Genomic DNA, 14,732 nt, shown 5'->3' on the forward strand with positions numbered 1-14,732 from the left:
TTACAGTTGACAGAATTTAATTCAAATAAGTTAACATAATTTACATTAAAACAAAGATATCATAATATAGTGTTAAGTGTTAGAGTAACTCAAAACATTTGGTCAAAGTATCACATGATATGAATTAATTACATGAAATCAAAAGCTGCAACACAAGAAAAAGTAAGTATGTTCCTTCACAATGTAAAAAAAGTGAATATTTAGTTAAATACAAACAAGTGCAAATAACTCACAGTGTCTCTGACAGTAAGAAAGATAATTACATCTTTCAGATAAGATAGTGCAGAAGTGGAGCTTTTACAAATAGTACTCTTTATATATACAACTACAGCACAGATTTAATTAGAGTAAATAAGTTGTCCTTCTTGTTCTTTCTTTTCTGAGCACTTGAGGGTGTTTATCATGTGTAGCATGGGAACCTCGTATTAGCAGTCTGATTCATATTTTGAACTCACATAAAAGCCATGACTCCAAGCATGAGCTTTCCCTTTCATATAAGCAATACCATTCATAAAAATGTTTCTCATACAGGAAAGACAATATCAAAATCATTTATGACTTTGAAGGCTGTATTGTTGGAACATTAAATGGAATGGGAATAATATATATTCATATAAATAAATTACCTTTAAAACATTTAAATAAATATTGCAAGTGCTCCCTTTTTTGAATGTTAATTAATGAGGAAAGTTTAGTGTCTTAACCAGAGTTACATATAATTACGCTGTCAATCTCCTTCCTCCTTTCCCCTTCAATTTGGAGACTGTGTGCAGACAACTCTTTAAGTTTCCACCTCAGACTCTGAGTTATCCAAATTAGACACAGTGGAGCTGTACCATTCAGCACTCTCTTCTTCCTCCTGCACTCCGGATCCGCCACCGTCGCCCTCGTCTCCTCGGCCGCCTCGTCTTCTCTCATTCAGCATTTCCATGGCTACTTGGTGGTAAGGGTGTTTGCGTTTGGTGTGTCGGCGTAGCGTGTTGCGCTCTGCAAAGCGCGTGTGGCAAAGTTGGCACTGGTAGGGTTTCTCTCCAGTGTGGACCCTTTGGTGGCGCTGGAGCTCACCGGCCTCCCTGAAGCGTTTGGCGCAGATGGGGCACACAAAGTTCCTCTGGCCTGTGTGGATGTGCTTGTGTCTCTGTTAAGGGGGGTAGTAAATATTTTATCAAGAATGAAAGTGAATATATCACTCAACACTTTTAATAATGCAGCTATAATGAATATGTTTATATTAACAATGGATCACATGACTACTTGTATGCACCCAACTTATGCAGTACACCACAACTCTGCGGAGCTTAGTGCCATCCTTTAGCTATGTTGTGATTTACCAGCAACTTTAGTGTTTTGATTCACTCTTACCGCTCTGATGTTTTCAGCTAAAAAGCTCCAAAAGCCCCACTGTACACTACCTGCCCAGCACCTAACGGCAGACAGACACACTTAGCTACTAGGTGGTCAACATGGTGGAGCACTCAGCAACTAAAGAGCCAGAAATTTCCTTCAGGAGTTGGTGAAAGCTAAAGCCAGAGCTAAAAAGGAGAGCAAATATTGAACCTATTCATCAGGTGGCCATAAACACCACTCCAATAAATGCTAATGTTGGATGTCTAATTAAGCAACTGTTTGCTAACATTTCAACTTAAAAGGAGATAAATTTATGTGTGTTCACAGCTTGTTTCCACTGCAAGGGAAGGCCAGAAAATCAATTATGGTAGGTGTAACAGTCACTGCACTAATAATCTGTTCAAGTGACATGTTTTTACTTATATTGCTGATGAAATGATAGTTAGAATTAGTTTGCACTGACCTGCAGATGGCTGGAGCGTTTGAAGGCTTTGCCACACTGCTGGCAGACGTGAGGCTTCTTCTGCGAGTGAGTGATGGCGTGGCGCTCAAGGTCAGAGAGATAAAAGAAGACCCGCGGACACAGCTGGCAGTAGAGCACCCTGCGAGGGCCCAAGTTGTTGGGTGAGCCCGCTGGTGAGAGGGGATCCAGCGGGTCGAGGGGCTCGAGTTTACCAGAGGAGAGAATGGGTCCAATGGGAGGGGAGGGAGGAGCAGTAGCGTTGGAGAAGTAAAGATGGTCATCCAGAGGTAAATGTTGCGAGTGCAGGTCAGACGGGTCAAATCTTGACTCTGAGGCTGGTGATTGTACCTCTGAGCTGGCCTGACCTAGGGGGTCGTGGGTCAAACTAGCAGACTGTGGGTGAGGAGAGGATGCTGTGAAAGCTGATGGCTTGTTGTTTTCATTTGAGACCTGTTCAGCAGATATGGCTTCACTTCCGGGGTTTGAATCGGAGGAGCTGATTAGAGAGTGAGGGGGGGGGGTCGCGCTGCGGTGTTCGTTTTGAAGTGCAGGAGAGGATGAACGGACAATAAGAGAGCTGAGAACTGAGCCAGAGTTTACATTATTCACTCCTGACAGGATGACGGGTGGGTTATTGGGACTCAGTCTGATGACGGGGTGAGACAACGTGGGCAGAGGTGATCCCAGTGTGCTGACCTGACCAGAGGACAGAGGGAGGGAAAGCGGGGCCGAGGCTGCTGTGATCTGGGACAACTGACCAGTCGAGGGGTCGAGGACAGCGATAGGAGTGGAGGTAGAGGCTGAGTCACCAGAGGAAGAGGGTACGGATGACAGGAGAAGGAACATGGGGGCAGAAGCACCAGGTGAGGTCTGAGTAACTGACAGGGGAAGTGTGAGACCCAACGGACCTGAGGAGAGCTGAGGAGAGGAAGAGGAGGATGACAGGAGGAGAATAGGAGCGTTAGTAGAAGGGTTTGTGAGGATCTGAATCGGCTGGGTGGGGACTGATACCCCAGAGGAAGCAGACAGAACAGAATTAGCCTCCTGAACAGATTTAACCATTGGCTCTGCAGCCTTAGAGGGGTCTGAGTTTGCAATCAAACTTGTGAAGACTTCTGGAGTCTTTGTCTGATCGACATCGAATGACAGAGAATCAGTAGCAGGGGCTGGTGAGGGGTCAAGATGATCTGAAGGTGCATTTAGTGCATTATCTAAACTTTGGCTGCAGCTAGGGTCTGCTAATGTGGCCAACTGTAGTGACTCCGTTCCTTCTCCCTTTGCTGAATTAGTCTGATCTGACTGGGGATCCTCAGATGTGGATGCATCGACTTGCGGCACTTTGAGTCCGTCTGGACTGAGTGTATACGGGATTCCCTGGTCGTCTATGAGAAGAAGGTGTTCGGTGTCACAGTCTATCGAGGAGAGAGAGGTAAAGACAGAGGTAGAAAAGAAAGAGGGAGACAGGAGAGAGTCTTCAAACGTATCTATGCCGTCCCTACGCAGCACAGAGCCCTCTTCTACACCGTCATCATCCTCTTCCACTATGTCTCGGTCTCCTTCTCCCTCATATTCATCTACCTCCATAATCAGCGAGCTCTCACAGCCAGAATCATCCAGGAAGCGTCCACACCTCCTCTCTCGACTCTCTCTCTTCTTAGGCAAACTCAGATCCAGTGGTTGTGTCTGTTCCTCCATCCTAGCTTCATCAAACATTTTACAAGACTTCAAGTCCATTTCTTGCAAGATTATAGGAATATTTTCCTCAATATCTCTCTCTGTAGCTTCCTCTTTAATTCTTTGCTGGCTCAGTATTTGTACTGTATTAGTGCTAAAGATGAAAGGAGTTTTGAAACCATCTTTGTGCATGACTTTAGCACCCAAAACATCTCTCTCTTTGCACACGTCTTCCCCCCTATCTGCCTCTGTCTTAGGGAATGATTCTGGTTTGGCTTCCCTAGTCTTTTCACAAGTAGCTTCCTTATTATCTTTTCCATTCTTAACAGTAGATTTTTGGATTTTACTTGTGTTTTTTTCTAGGACCACTGCTCCAGCTGAGACCGAAACAGATCTTCTTAAATGTGAGCGCGCAAAGTCTTTGGTCAGGCTGATGGCAGAGTTTGTGATTGGCCTCTTGCACCGCGGGGGAACAACAATTTTGAGTCTGATTGGTCGGCTACGCAAGACGGGCACGCCAGCCTTTACTGTAATTGGCTGTCTGAACCCACCAATCTTGCTTGTTTCCTGAGAGGCTGGCTTAGAAGTCCCGCCCACCTCTGGCTTTTTCCCATTGATTGATACAGCATCTGGCCTGATGGTCACTGCTGCTTTGACTGGGCATGGCTGGAGGTTACCTGGTACAGTACTGGGGGAGTTTTTTTCCTTTGGGTCCAAAAAAACCTCTGTCACTGGCCCTGATCCCTCTGCACACTGGCTGCCATTTTGGACATCCAGGCTGCCACTGGTCAGGACTGAAGCCAACTGAGAATCCATTTTGTGGCATACCCATTTATATTTCTATAAAATAGGAATAAGATAATAAATTACAATCTGAGAGTAGCAACATTAACACTAAAACACAATTCACGGCAGTAATGGAAGGGAATTGAAGAAATATCCTGGGATTGTTAGAAAAACACAATGTCTCAATTGTGATCATTGGGGTCAAGTTTAGTGCAAAAGCCAATAATGACAGATTTTGTTATCTTACTAACAGCCTGTAGGTTGAAGCAGACTGTGCCCCTAACCCACGCCTACCCCCCTCGTCAGTCCGACATGATGATCGACTTATTTGACCCCCCCTCCTCCTCAACACCAGACCGTCCTGTTAATTTTGTTGGTTACCTTGCATGATTCTAAATTCTAGCTCAGCGAATTTCGTACCGAGGGGTCGGCCGGAGTCGCCGATCATTCAGGGAAACGCACTGGAGTACAGAAGGGTCCGAATGATGTGAGCGAAATAACATTTCCTCTATCACAGCTTACTTCTATCATCCCACATGCAGCACACATGATAACACGATTCATTTCAAATTCGCTGTACAGCTACATTCACATTCCGTTTGGTTTAGCAAATACGAGCCTGTTCTTTAAAAAAAAAAAAAAAGTCTGGGGATAAACCGAGGAGCAGTGTCCGTGGAGGACGCCATTACGCACAGTCCTAGGTCCGAAATGGCAATATTATTCTGGTGCGTGTGCGCTTTGACAGCTCTCGGACCTGGGACAACGCCATCACTAACGCGTCGGTCGGAGTAGAGAATCGTGCATATTTACAGACAGTCGCGGTGTGGAGCGGATCCTTCCCTTTGCACCGGAGCTTCCTCGGACCTACAGCCAGCCATTTTAGAGCCGAGGGTCCGAGACACAGAGAGCGCAACCCGGCAGCTTTAGGAAAAACTTTCCCGGCGCGCTGTCATTTCCTTCAGCCCTGCTGTCAGAGCCGGCGTAGGACGCGCCGGACATCCTTTCGATACATTTAAAACTGTATTTTAAACTATACTCCACCCATACACTCGCTGCATAGGGACTGGCTTACCCTTGCTGTGGATATTTCCGGAGGACCAAATATGACTGTGCAGTGTAAAGGGTGATGCTGCGAATGCCGAGGGAGGGAGGGGTCAAGGGGAGTTGCTATGGTGTCGCAGCCTACCGGGTCCGACCAGCAGCCATATTCAGCCTATGAGTACGGTTGAACCTGCAGCCTGCAAAGAAAGGTTCTCTGTGAGAGTCAGAGACGGGGAGGCAAAGCAAGAGAGATATAGGCCTACTATAAAGAGGATGGAGAAAAATGGAAATTCACTCCGTGGGACTTTGTGTGTCATAAGGAGGAAGATAGAGAGCAAAACCACTTTTGATATTACTTTATTTTAAAATCATTACCACTTACAAGTCTCAAGACTTGATGCGTCGCTCTCAACAGAGGGAAGAAAGATCACACAGTGAGATATCACAGAGTCAAGTCATTATGAGTTAGGCTACGTCTTCACAGGCATAACTGATACAGCATGTATTAATGCATTTTATACATCATCACTAAGGCCTATGGATTGCATCTCTGCATTGGCTCGAGCTGGAGGAGGATCAAAGTAATAATTGAGGGATTTGCAGATAATTATTAAGCCTGCAATTTGATAGTATGCAGGAGAGTGTGACAAAGACCGTGAGCACTGTTGTTCAAACCCACAATACAATAAGCACAGGATAGACAGCTTGGCCTGCTGATCTATGAGAGCTGGGAAAAATATTTCAGTGTCTAACGCACCATAATCATAGCATAGACAGTTGAAGCAAAGGTGGTTGGAGGTGGGTGATGGGTGTTCATATTGTGACAAGGTGTCAAGAGTGTTGGCGCGGTCGAGGTCAGACGCGCAGGTCATCATTCCACATCACCAGGCTCACATGCTTCAATCTCTGAGACCAGCCGGTGAGGGAAGAGTTTATACTGCAACCATGTGGGCTCTGAAAAACAAAGATAGGGTGCATGAATATTGCAAAAGTCTTTAAAATGGGAATCAAACACCTATGCTGCAACATATGCAGATAATAAAACACGGCCTGTGTGGGTGGTCGAGGTTTACCAAGGTAGCAAGCTGGTGGCTGCAGCTTTCCATCAAAGCAGGTCTGGGTCACAGTGAAGCTGCACTGCTTGCGAGGATGTTTGCAGAAGAACATTACATTTTCCCCGTGAGGAACCAAGGCATCTGTAACGTCAAACGGCCAGCGTTTCTCTCCACCAATCACCACACGGCTTCGCTCAGCAGGGATGAGACAGCGAGCTGTGAAAATGATCAACAAGGTATGAAAGTATAATATAAGCATCACATACAAAATGCCGTGCTGATTCTTGTATGCATGTGCATGCTTGTAAGCATCTAGGGGTATGAATTGTGTATGTTAATGCAAACTAGCATCTTTGCATTTTGCATACATTGAATATGCCATGCCATACGAATTTGAATGCCATGTTTTTATGGGCTTTAATTCATCCTCTTTCAAACTGTTTTAAACTCATCAAATGCATACATTTTGCTTCTGGTGGGGCCTTTTAAAACATCTCTCACCTCTGCAGTATGGGGGCGATTCACTCCAGCTGCCATTTGACAAGCAGGTGACCTTCTGGGGTCCGTCCAGCAGGAAGTTCTTTTTGCAGAGGTAGTGGATGTCAAAGCCAACTTCATATTCAGTCTTCTGGACAGCCACCACATAGCCCTGCTCCACCTCTGGAGGAGGCTGGCAGTACACTTCTAAAAGAGTGAGGTAATCAGATTATTGTGCTCGTGCCCATTCAGGAGATACACTCATCCTTAAAACATTGGAGTTACAACAAAAACAGACAGATATTGTTGCTCAGTTGTTAGCTGTTGAAATTTTAAAGCTGCAACAATGCCTCTGTCTTTTGTTTCTTATCTTATCTTTACTTTGTTTTAACAAAAGCCAGAGTCAGTCATAGTCCTCTTAGCTATTGCAAACATCCTTTATGTTCCTCACTTTGGAACAAGCCATGCGATGCCAGTGTTGTCCACAAGAGTGCAGAAAAGCACTGTGATACAGAGCAGTGGCTCTTGAAATGTGGACTTCAAGGGTTTGTGTGTTTCTGTCTGTCTCCTTCTTTGATTCACTCCTTTCTTTTACATATCTGCACACACACATGAACACATGCACACAACAAATAAATGTACCTCCCTACAAAATAAACATGCAGTCTCTCGGTCCATTCGCTCATACACATCGTCTCCTGCTAACCTTGAAAGATGCATGAGGGCGTACTGACTGTAAAGACGAAGCAAACGCTCACACACACACTCCAGTGTAAGATACAGTTTACTACTGCACACTTACTTTTACAGATGGGGTGAGGGTACTGCCAGGTCTGATTGTCCTGGCAGAAATTTTCACTGCTCCCCACTACATCTGACCTGCAGGACAGAAGGGAGAGAGTGATGTGACATGCACAGTATTGACAGCTAAGGAGCTTCATCTAAATAAAAATGATGAAAAAGGTGTCAATGATTCCTTTTTCCACTGTGACTCCCTTTCAGAGTGTCTAAAGTGTGTGTGCACTGCTCTGGCTGACACATCCACTCAGGCTCATCCTATCCTGCAGATGAGTCAGTGTGTAAAGGGGAGTCAATGCAAGATTAGACTGTAATGACCTAGTTAGCTCAATGGAGAGATCGTCAGCTGGGAGATCAAAATGAATTCCCTGCCATTCATCGCTCATCATCCATCACACCTCTCCAGTAATCAAGCCTTCCCCTCCCGCTTCACACTCCATCCCCATCTTCTCACTTCCTCCATTTCTACCTTTGCATCATTTCAGGTTCTCATAGCCTCTGCCTACACATTTACAACCTTAACGCCCCACCCCCACCCTTCTCACCCAGACAGGCAGCTGTAGCGGATGGAAGTTCCTACAGTGGCGTCGCCCTGGATGCTGAAGGTGTTGATGACTTCCTCAGGTAGAGGGCAGGTTTGGTCAGTGGCAGGTTTGGTTGACTGAGCCTCTGAAGGTCCAAGAAGAACAGAAGGTTAAATGCTTTATTGTTAAATCCTTTTTTATTTAAGTAAAAGTTGCCACACCACACAGTAAAAATACTCCACCGCAAGTCCTGCATTGAAGACAAATATACCCAAGCCAGCAGAACAGTCAGAGCAGCCTTCAGTTATTTTTATGCCATTTCTTCAACAGAAAAGTAGCATCTCCCCATAGAAGTAGTGGAATGTGCCTTAGGGCATTTATTCAAGTGCTGTATGTAAGAAAGATTTTTACTTCAATATTTCCAAATTATGCTTTTTTAAATACTTTTTTAATATACTACATTTTCCTCACTAGTCCTGCAGTCCAGATGTGAGTATTGTTACTCCACATGATTAGTTAAAATGATATATTGTGCATTGTTATAGAATTAATCCCCTAATGGTATGAACCTATTAAAATGAGCTCCTCCACGACCAGCTGCTGCACCAAAATGTCACACACTAATGCGGTAAAAATTATTACAATAAGAAAATAATCCCCCATTTAGTATTTATAAGCAATATGCAAACTTTTAATAAAGTGTTTTTAATACATAACACATTAATGTTGTTATAAGCAGATATATGGACATGTTAAATGTTTATAAATGTGTTTGACTATATCATCATTCATTATCTGTTTATATATCAGCCTCCATGCATCGGTGCCCACAGGAGGAGTTATAATTGTTGACACCCGGATCTGCTTACAACTATATTATAGTGTTATAAACAATTTATTAAATGGTAATATACTGCTCGTAAATGCTCAATATGGGGACTTAAAGGTAAGTGTTGGCATTTTTTCTGCGGAAAGGAATATGGTTCCTTAAGTACATTTTGTGGTTAATAATTCTGTAATTTCTACTGTATTCAAGGGAAATTTTGAAAGGTGGATTACTTGTTGTGGGGTGCTCTTAAATTGTAGTATTACTACTTTTACTAAGTAAAGGATCTAAATACTTCTTCCAAGTGATAGTGAAATGAGAGGTGTGTAAAAGCTCCTTAAGAGAGAAATGCAGCAACACTCAGTTTGCATAATATGCATTGTGATTCCAAGAAGTAAACATAGCCCAATGTATGCCAACAATACCCTGCACAAACACAGAAAAAACATTAGAATCAATGTGTAACTGATGGATGTGGATATGATTTTATAGGTAACAGCCATTAGATAATAAAGACGAAAGGAAGAATGAAGATAATAGTGAAAGAACTTGAAAGACAGGAAGCAGGGAAGAAAACAGAAGGATAGAGTAAGGAAAGGTCCATCTTGCTACCTCATTTGACTTGTATTAACCAAGGTTTCTATTTAGTTTGTGACCCACAGAGGCGTTTTACCCAGTGTCTTGTTCTATTTAAGTTGAAATAACCCATCTTAGGTAATAAATCAAAGTTCGTTGAGCAGGTGAAACACCGCCCCGCAGCTCTCCGAGCTCACAGCTATATCTGTGATTGTATAACACCTGGCACTGTTCATTCCTGGAAGTTTGAGTGCCTCACGCTTGTGGAAATATAAATATCAAGAGTGGTGCTTGGAGAGAGGCAGGAGCGACCCCAGCTCCATCAAGCGCGGGGTTTCGGAGCTGAGTGTGGCTTTGAAAGGCAGAGACAGCGCTTGCCTGAGGGCTGTCTTAGGTATCTGAAACCGAGAAACGTTAATATAAGAATGTAAAGGGACCTATGGGAGAGGGAGAGTTACGAGTCTGTTTGGCTGCAGATGAGAGCCCGAAGCTGAGTTCTGTTTTCACATATCGCCCCTTCTTCTGCCTCGTACTGCTGCCACCCACACAGGCTGCAGCACTAAACTGCTATGAAGCAGGTACATCAGATTAATCTTTTAAAAAACAGTGATTTTGAATGAACCACAATGTTAAATACACAGCATTGTGATTGACACCAAATATATAATGGTTGTGTTTTTACTCTTGTTTTTCTTGCACAAACACACACACAGACACATGCACACGCACCTCAAACTAAATAGCCTAGAGCTGCAAGCTTGTCCTTGGCTCCCATTGTAGAGAGAGACCTTATCAGAGGCCTCAGATGGAAGAGGATGAGAGGAGAGAGAGATGAGAGGAAAAGAGGATGAGAGAAGAGAGCAGAGGAGAGGAGAACAGGGAACAGAAAGGCCTGGAGCAGCATGAGCAAGAGAGCTCTCTGACTCTCCTGACTGTGATCTGTCGCCCACACACAGACACACACAAACTCTGTAACACATGTGCAATCCACCCCCCCACACATACACATCTAATGTATACAGAAAAAAATCTACCTCTCTACCTCTGTCCGATGAACACACACACACACGGCTACGCATTCACACTGTATGCAGCTCTGTGCCACTTTGACAGTGATCCGCCCACTGCCTCTCAACAGGCATGAACAAGCTCGACTCACACTCTAACACACATGCAGAGGACACACAATACAAACACTCTCACACGTTCAAAACCCACCTACCTTCTGCCTGTCTCTCAGCAGGAGGATACTCTACAAGGGAGCTGAGAATCATATCCTTATTTCATGTCTTTGAAAAGATAAAAAATCTGGAGGGTGAGACCGGGACCCAGCTGGGTGGAGGATTCCTAAGAAAGCATGTTTACTGTAGCACCAGTTGTGTGATTAATGCAGCAGGACTCAGGCCTTTAAAGATGAAACTGTATTGCTTTTATCAGAGTTGTCAGGTCGACACAGGCAATGAGCAAAAAACACATTTGCTTTTGCAGGTGCTGTATGATGATGAGGTGTGCCGAGGTACTAAGAAGTATTGATAGCTTTTCTTCATGTACTGCTGTGCAGCCTTACGGCACAGTGGTAGAAGTAATAAGGCTGTACAGCAGTAGAACAAATTTTGTCATTTGTGAGACACCTATTCAGATTGATCTTTTTTTTTTGTTCTATATTTAGACAGACAGAATATACAAATGTTTAACCACATGATTATCTTGGGGGTACAGTGGTATTTTGGTTGTAAACTAACTTGTAATATTCAGCTACTCTACTATGCATTTGTTTAGATGTGTTTAGAGCTCTGTTCTGGCCCCTGTGGCCCACATAGATGCAAACCTGGTCTGACACATGTCAGGGTGTAATTTGGGTTTTTGTTGTATTGTATTGCTCCATGCAGTATTGTATAGCATATTTAGTGTAGTATAAGTAGTTGTCCCCCCTTGAATAATAACACAGAATAACAAAACAGAAGCACCTTACAGTCTAATGTTGACAACATATTGCAAGTCATTACAGTAACACTACAAACTAGGGCCCAAGTGAACACATATAATTTCCTACACATGTATATAGTAGATGAAAATATAGGTGCTGTGGTGCACATACAAACAACACATACACATCCACATGTGTGTGTTTAGCTGTCCTCTTCTCTAAAATAAAATCTTCAGACAGCCAATATGAACAACTGAAGCTCTGGTTGCTATGGTGATGAGGAGAATAGGTCCCAGTTGTGCAATATATCAGTCAACACTATCACAGAGGGGTTTCATTCCTAAAAATCTCTCTCTGTCTCTCTGTTTGTCTGTCTTGTGTAAACACAAAAATACAATAAAAGCTACGTTTAATCCCTGACCGCATCATTGACCTAAACACATGAACTGTACACATGCAGCGTACAAGCAAGACAATGTTCAATTTGAAAAAAGTAACAAATACCACAGCAGCATTCTTCCAGATGTTCATTTCCTGTGGTTAGAATTCCCTGTTATGAAGGAAGCTGATATGAAGCGAGAAAGAACATTTTTCTGCTCGACTCAAACCCACCTGTGCAGATGGGCTCATCCCCACTCCACTGTCGGTCACCTTGACAACGCCAAATAGTGACATCCAAGCCGCTGGGCAACGTGAATCCCGGCACGCAGCGCACTTCAAGCAGGGCAGAAAAGGAGTGAGTGGGAGAGAGGAGACGAGTCACTGAGTTTTCACTGGAGGGTAGAGGCCAGGGACAAGTTCGACCTGAGGAGAGAAGAGATTATCCAAAGGGAGGAGAGAGATAGGGAACAAAAACAATTCTCAGAATGTGCTGGATTTCTCCTTGTATAACATAAATGAAACACTTAGCACTAAACCAAAATGTTGCTAATGAGGTTGTATAACTGGATCCATACACAGTACCCTCTTTTACAGTGCACAAGCATAATAAAAAGCTTGTGTTCAACACTGACATATGGCACATTTTGAGCCCAGATTTAGTCCATGACCAAGGCTTTTATTTTATTTTCCATGAAAAACACACACTGATGTATGTTGGCACAGCTGCGTATACACACACACAAACACTTTTAATGAGTGAGCCCACAGTGGTGTTCACGGTGACAACTGAGGGCACATTGCATACAAATAGTTACCTGGAGCCACACAGCTGAGACCACACTGGCCGTCACACAGACACTGGCGCTTGTTGCCACAGTCTCTGTCAGCTTTGCAGGGCCGAGGACATGTCCTTCTCCTTTCCTCTCCCAAAAGTCTCTCCGGACATGACCCTGTTGTGATACCACACACACACTCTCACACCATCACAGTAATTGCCCCTTTGTTTGCTTCTACTCCATGCATGGCCCCTTGTAAAACCCACAAACACTAAGGGCCGTAGTGGAGATTTTGTTTGCCAATTCTGCTTTGTTTTCTGTTTGAAGGAAAGTAAATTCAGTGTGGGTGGCCAGGCAAACATTTGCCACCCAGGTTGCCAGATGAGTAAGTGTTTAAATGACAGGCTTTATTACTCTTTGCCATTCAGCTATCAATCTTGTTTTTTTATAGAAAAGTGAGAGTGTTTTGTTTTCTGTGAATACTGTTTATTTTCTCTGTGGAGCAACTTTGTCTAAAACGCAATTCATATGTGAATCAGTCTATAGGAGTAATCTTTCTGTAACCCCTCCTCATTTCCCTCACTTCTCCATATGTATCCCATCACACATCATAAAATCAAATCCTCCACTTATTTCACATTGCACAACAGCATAGACACACCCTGAATGTCCAGTACATTTAAGGGGGGAGTCAGACAGTGTTCCCCATTTTTCATTCCTCAGAACGAAAACGTGTGCTACTGTATTCACTCTGCCCACAGCGCATGTGAACAGAACACACATGTGCTGCTGCGCTAATGCACACATGATCATCCCAGAACAGCATGGAGACATGGTGTGCAGTACATGCATGCACCTATGGAATATTATAATGGTCATCTAATTAATTACTGCATATCATGAAATACCAGAATTATGGAAGGCCTAGAATCACCTGTGAAGGTGTGTGTGAAAAGTTAAAGATGATCCAACACAGATATGTAATTCATCATTTTACATTGTGGGAAAACGCTGCATCCCATAATTAATGACAAATAGGCAAACAGAAGTAAAAGTTTTTTAGATAACATTGACTTGACTCGTACTGTATGATATTGGCAATCCAGACTTTTTAATTCACCATAAACATTATTAATTCAAGTTATTTAAGTCAGTGCACTGTGAACATCAACCATCCAAATATATTGCATAGTCCCAGCCTTAGTTGGTCCACTGCATTTTCAAGTGTCAATGGTTAACTGATTAATTAAATAGTCCTGAGCCCTGGTTACATCGTCATCTTTATATTAAAATACCATCTACAGAGCAACACAGTATGCAGGGGAACGGCCAGCTGTTTAATAACTGCACTGCCAGAGGACACTCAATAAATGGTTTGGTGATATCTATCAGGTGTGAGTGATGAATGCAGTCAGAGGGCTTACCTGGAGCCTGCAAGGACACCGTTCCAGTCAGAGCCCACAGGGACAGCAGCAGCAGTGCACAGTCCATCCTTGAAGCCAGGCCTCAGACGATATGAGGGAGGGAGGCACAGACACAGCACTTTTAAGGAAGGGGGGGGGGGGGGGGGGGGGGGGGAGAGGGCACAGCCCAGGAGCACACATCTGGTTCGCGTTGAGGAGGAAAGATTTGGGGAAAATTCCACTCTGAAGGACCTTTCACCCATTTCTGTTTAGAAGGCAGATTAAGGGGATGCCCTATGCATGGCTGTTGCCACCACACACAATAAACAAACGGGAGTAAACAACCAGGTGCTATCAACAGAGGATATTGATTGTACCTGAGTGCTCCTCCTATACCACCACCCACGCAGCCTTGTGTGATTTATATTTTTCATTCTATTATATATGTACAGGCTGGTACACACACTTATTTTATAATCACACCATACCTCACAACTAAATATTCTCACCCAGACGCATTGGAGAATTAATCCTATTTGTGAGCACTTTGTCCCCATACACATTAGAGTGCATTTCATTTAGAAATGAGTGAAAAATATTTTTTTTAATGTCCAAGGGAATCAGCTTTTTTTTGGGAAAGAATGCATGTCTGGCATGCTTTGCCTATTAAAGGAATGT

The 14,732-nt window shown here is 43.6% G+C and overlaps 2 protein-coding genes across 2 annotated transcripts; both read right to left on the bottom strand.

The window, feature by feature from the left end:
- LOC119897500 (zinc finger E-box-binding homeobox 1) lies at positions 1-5,474 on the bottom strand. The gene is made up of 3 exons (XM_038711250.1): positions 5,343-5,474; positions 1,811-4,324; positions 1-1,138 (listed from the first exon to the last, which is right to left on the bottom strand). The coding sequence occupies exons 2-3, from the start codon at positions 4,298-4,300 to the stop codon at positions 782-784; spliced, it is 2,847 nt and encodes a 948-aa protein (XP_038567178.1). The 5' UTR covers positions 4,301-4,324; positions 5,343-5,474; the 3' UTR covers positions 1-781.
- Positions 5,475-5,652: 178 nt separating this feature from the next.
- Positions 5,653-14,212, bottom strand: ntd5 (ntl-dependent gene 5). Its single transcript, XM_038711251.1, has 8 exons — positions 14,076-14,212; positions 12,691-12,825; positions 12,107-12,298; positions 8,187-8,310; positions 7,646-7,722; positions 6,868-7,050; positions 6,385-6,582; positions 5,653-6,265 (listed from the first exon to the last, which is right to left on the bottom strand). Exons 1-8 carry the CDS (start codon positions 14,140-14,142, stop codon positions 6,183-6,185), a joined length of 1,059 nt encoding a protein of 352 aa, XP_038567179.1. The 5' UTR covers positions 14,143-14,212; the 3' UTR covers positions 5,653-6,182.
- Between the last annotated feature and the right edge of the window lie 520 nt (positions 14,213-14,732).

This window comes from Micropterus salmoides, unplaced genomic scaffold (genome assembly GCF_014851395.1).
Source record: "Micropterus salmoides isolate LMB-PRFRI ecotype aquatic unplaced genomic scaffold, ASM1485139v1 Ms_hic_scaffold_11, whole genome shotgun sequence".
Taxonomy (NCBI): Eukaryota; Metazoa; Chordata; class Actinopteri; order Centrarchiformes; family Centrarchidae; genus Micropterus; species Micropterus salmoides.

What these genes read in the sequence shown, in the direction of transcription:
- ntd5 (XM_038711251.1), bottom strand. Translation starts at nt 14,142, where the DNA reads ATGGACTGTGCACTGCTGCTGCTGTCCCTGTGGGCTCTGACTGGAACG. An exon ending in CCCTCACCCCATCTGTAAAA is followed by an intron (nt 7,051 to 7,645) that starts GTAAGTGTGCAG and finishes TCACTCTTTTAG; the next exon opens with AAGTGTACTGCCAGCCTCCT. An exon ending in ATCGCCCCCATACTGCAGAG is followed by an intron (nt 6,583 to 6,867) that starts GTGAGAGATGTT and finishes TCATTTTCACAG; the next exon opens with CTCGCTGTCTCATCCCTGCT.
- LOC119897500 (XM_038711250.1), bottom strand. Translation starts at nt 4,300, where the DNA reads ATGGATTCTCAGTTGGCTTCAGTCCTGACCAGTGGCAGCCTGGATGTC. An exon ending in AACGCTCCAGCCATCTGCAG is followed by an intron (nt 1,139 to 1,810) that starts GTCAGTGCAAAC and finishes CCCCCTTAACAG; the next exon opens with AGACACAAGCACATCCACAC.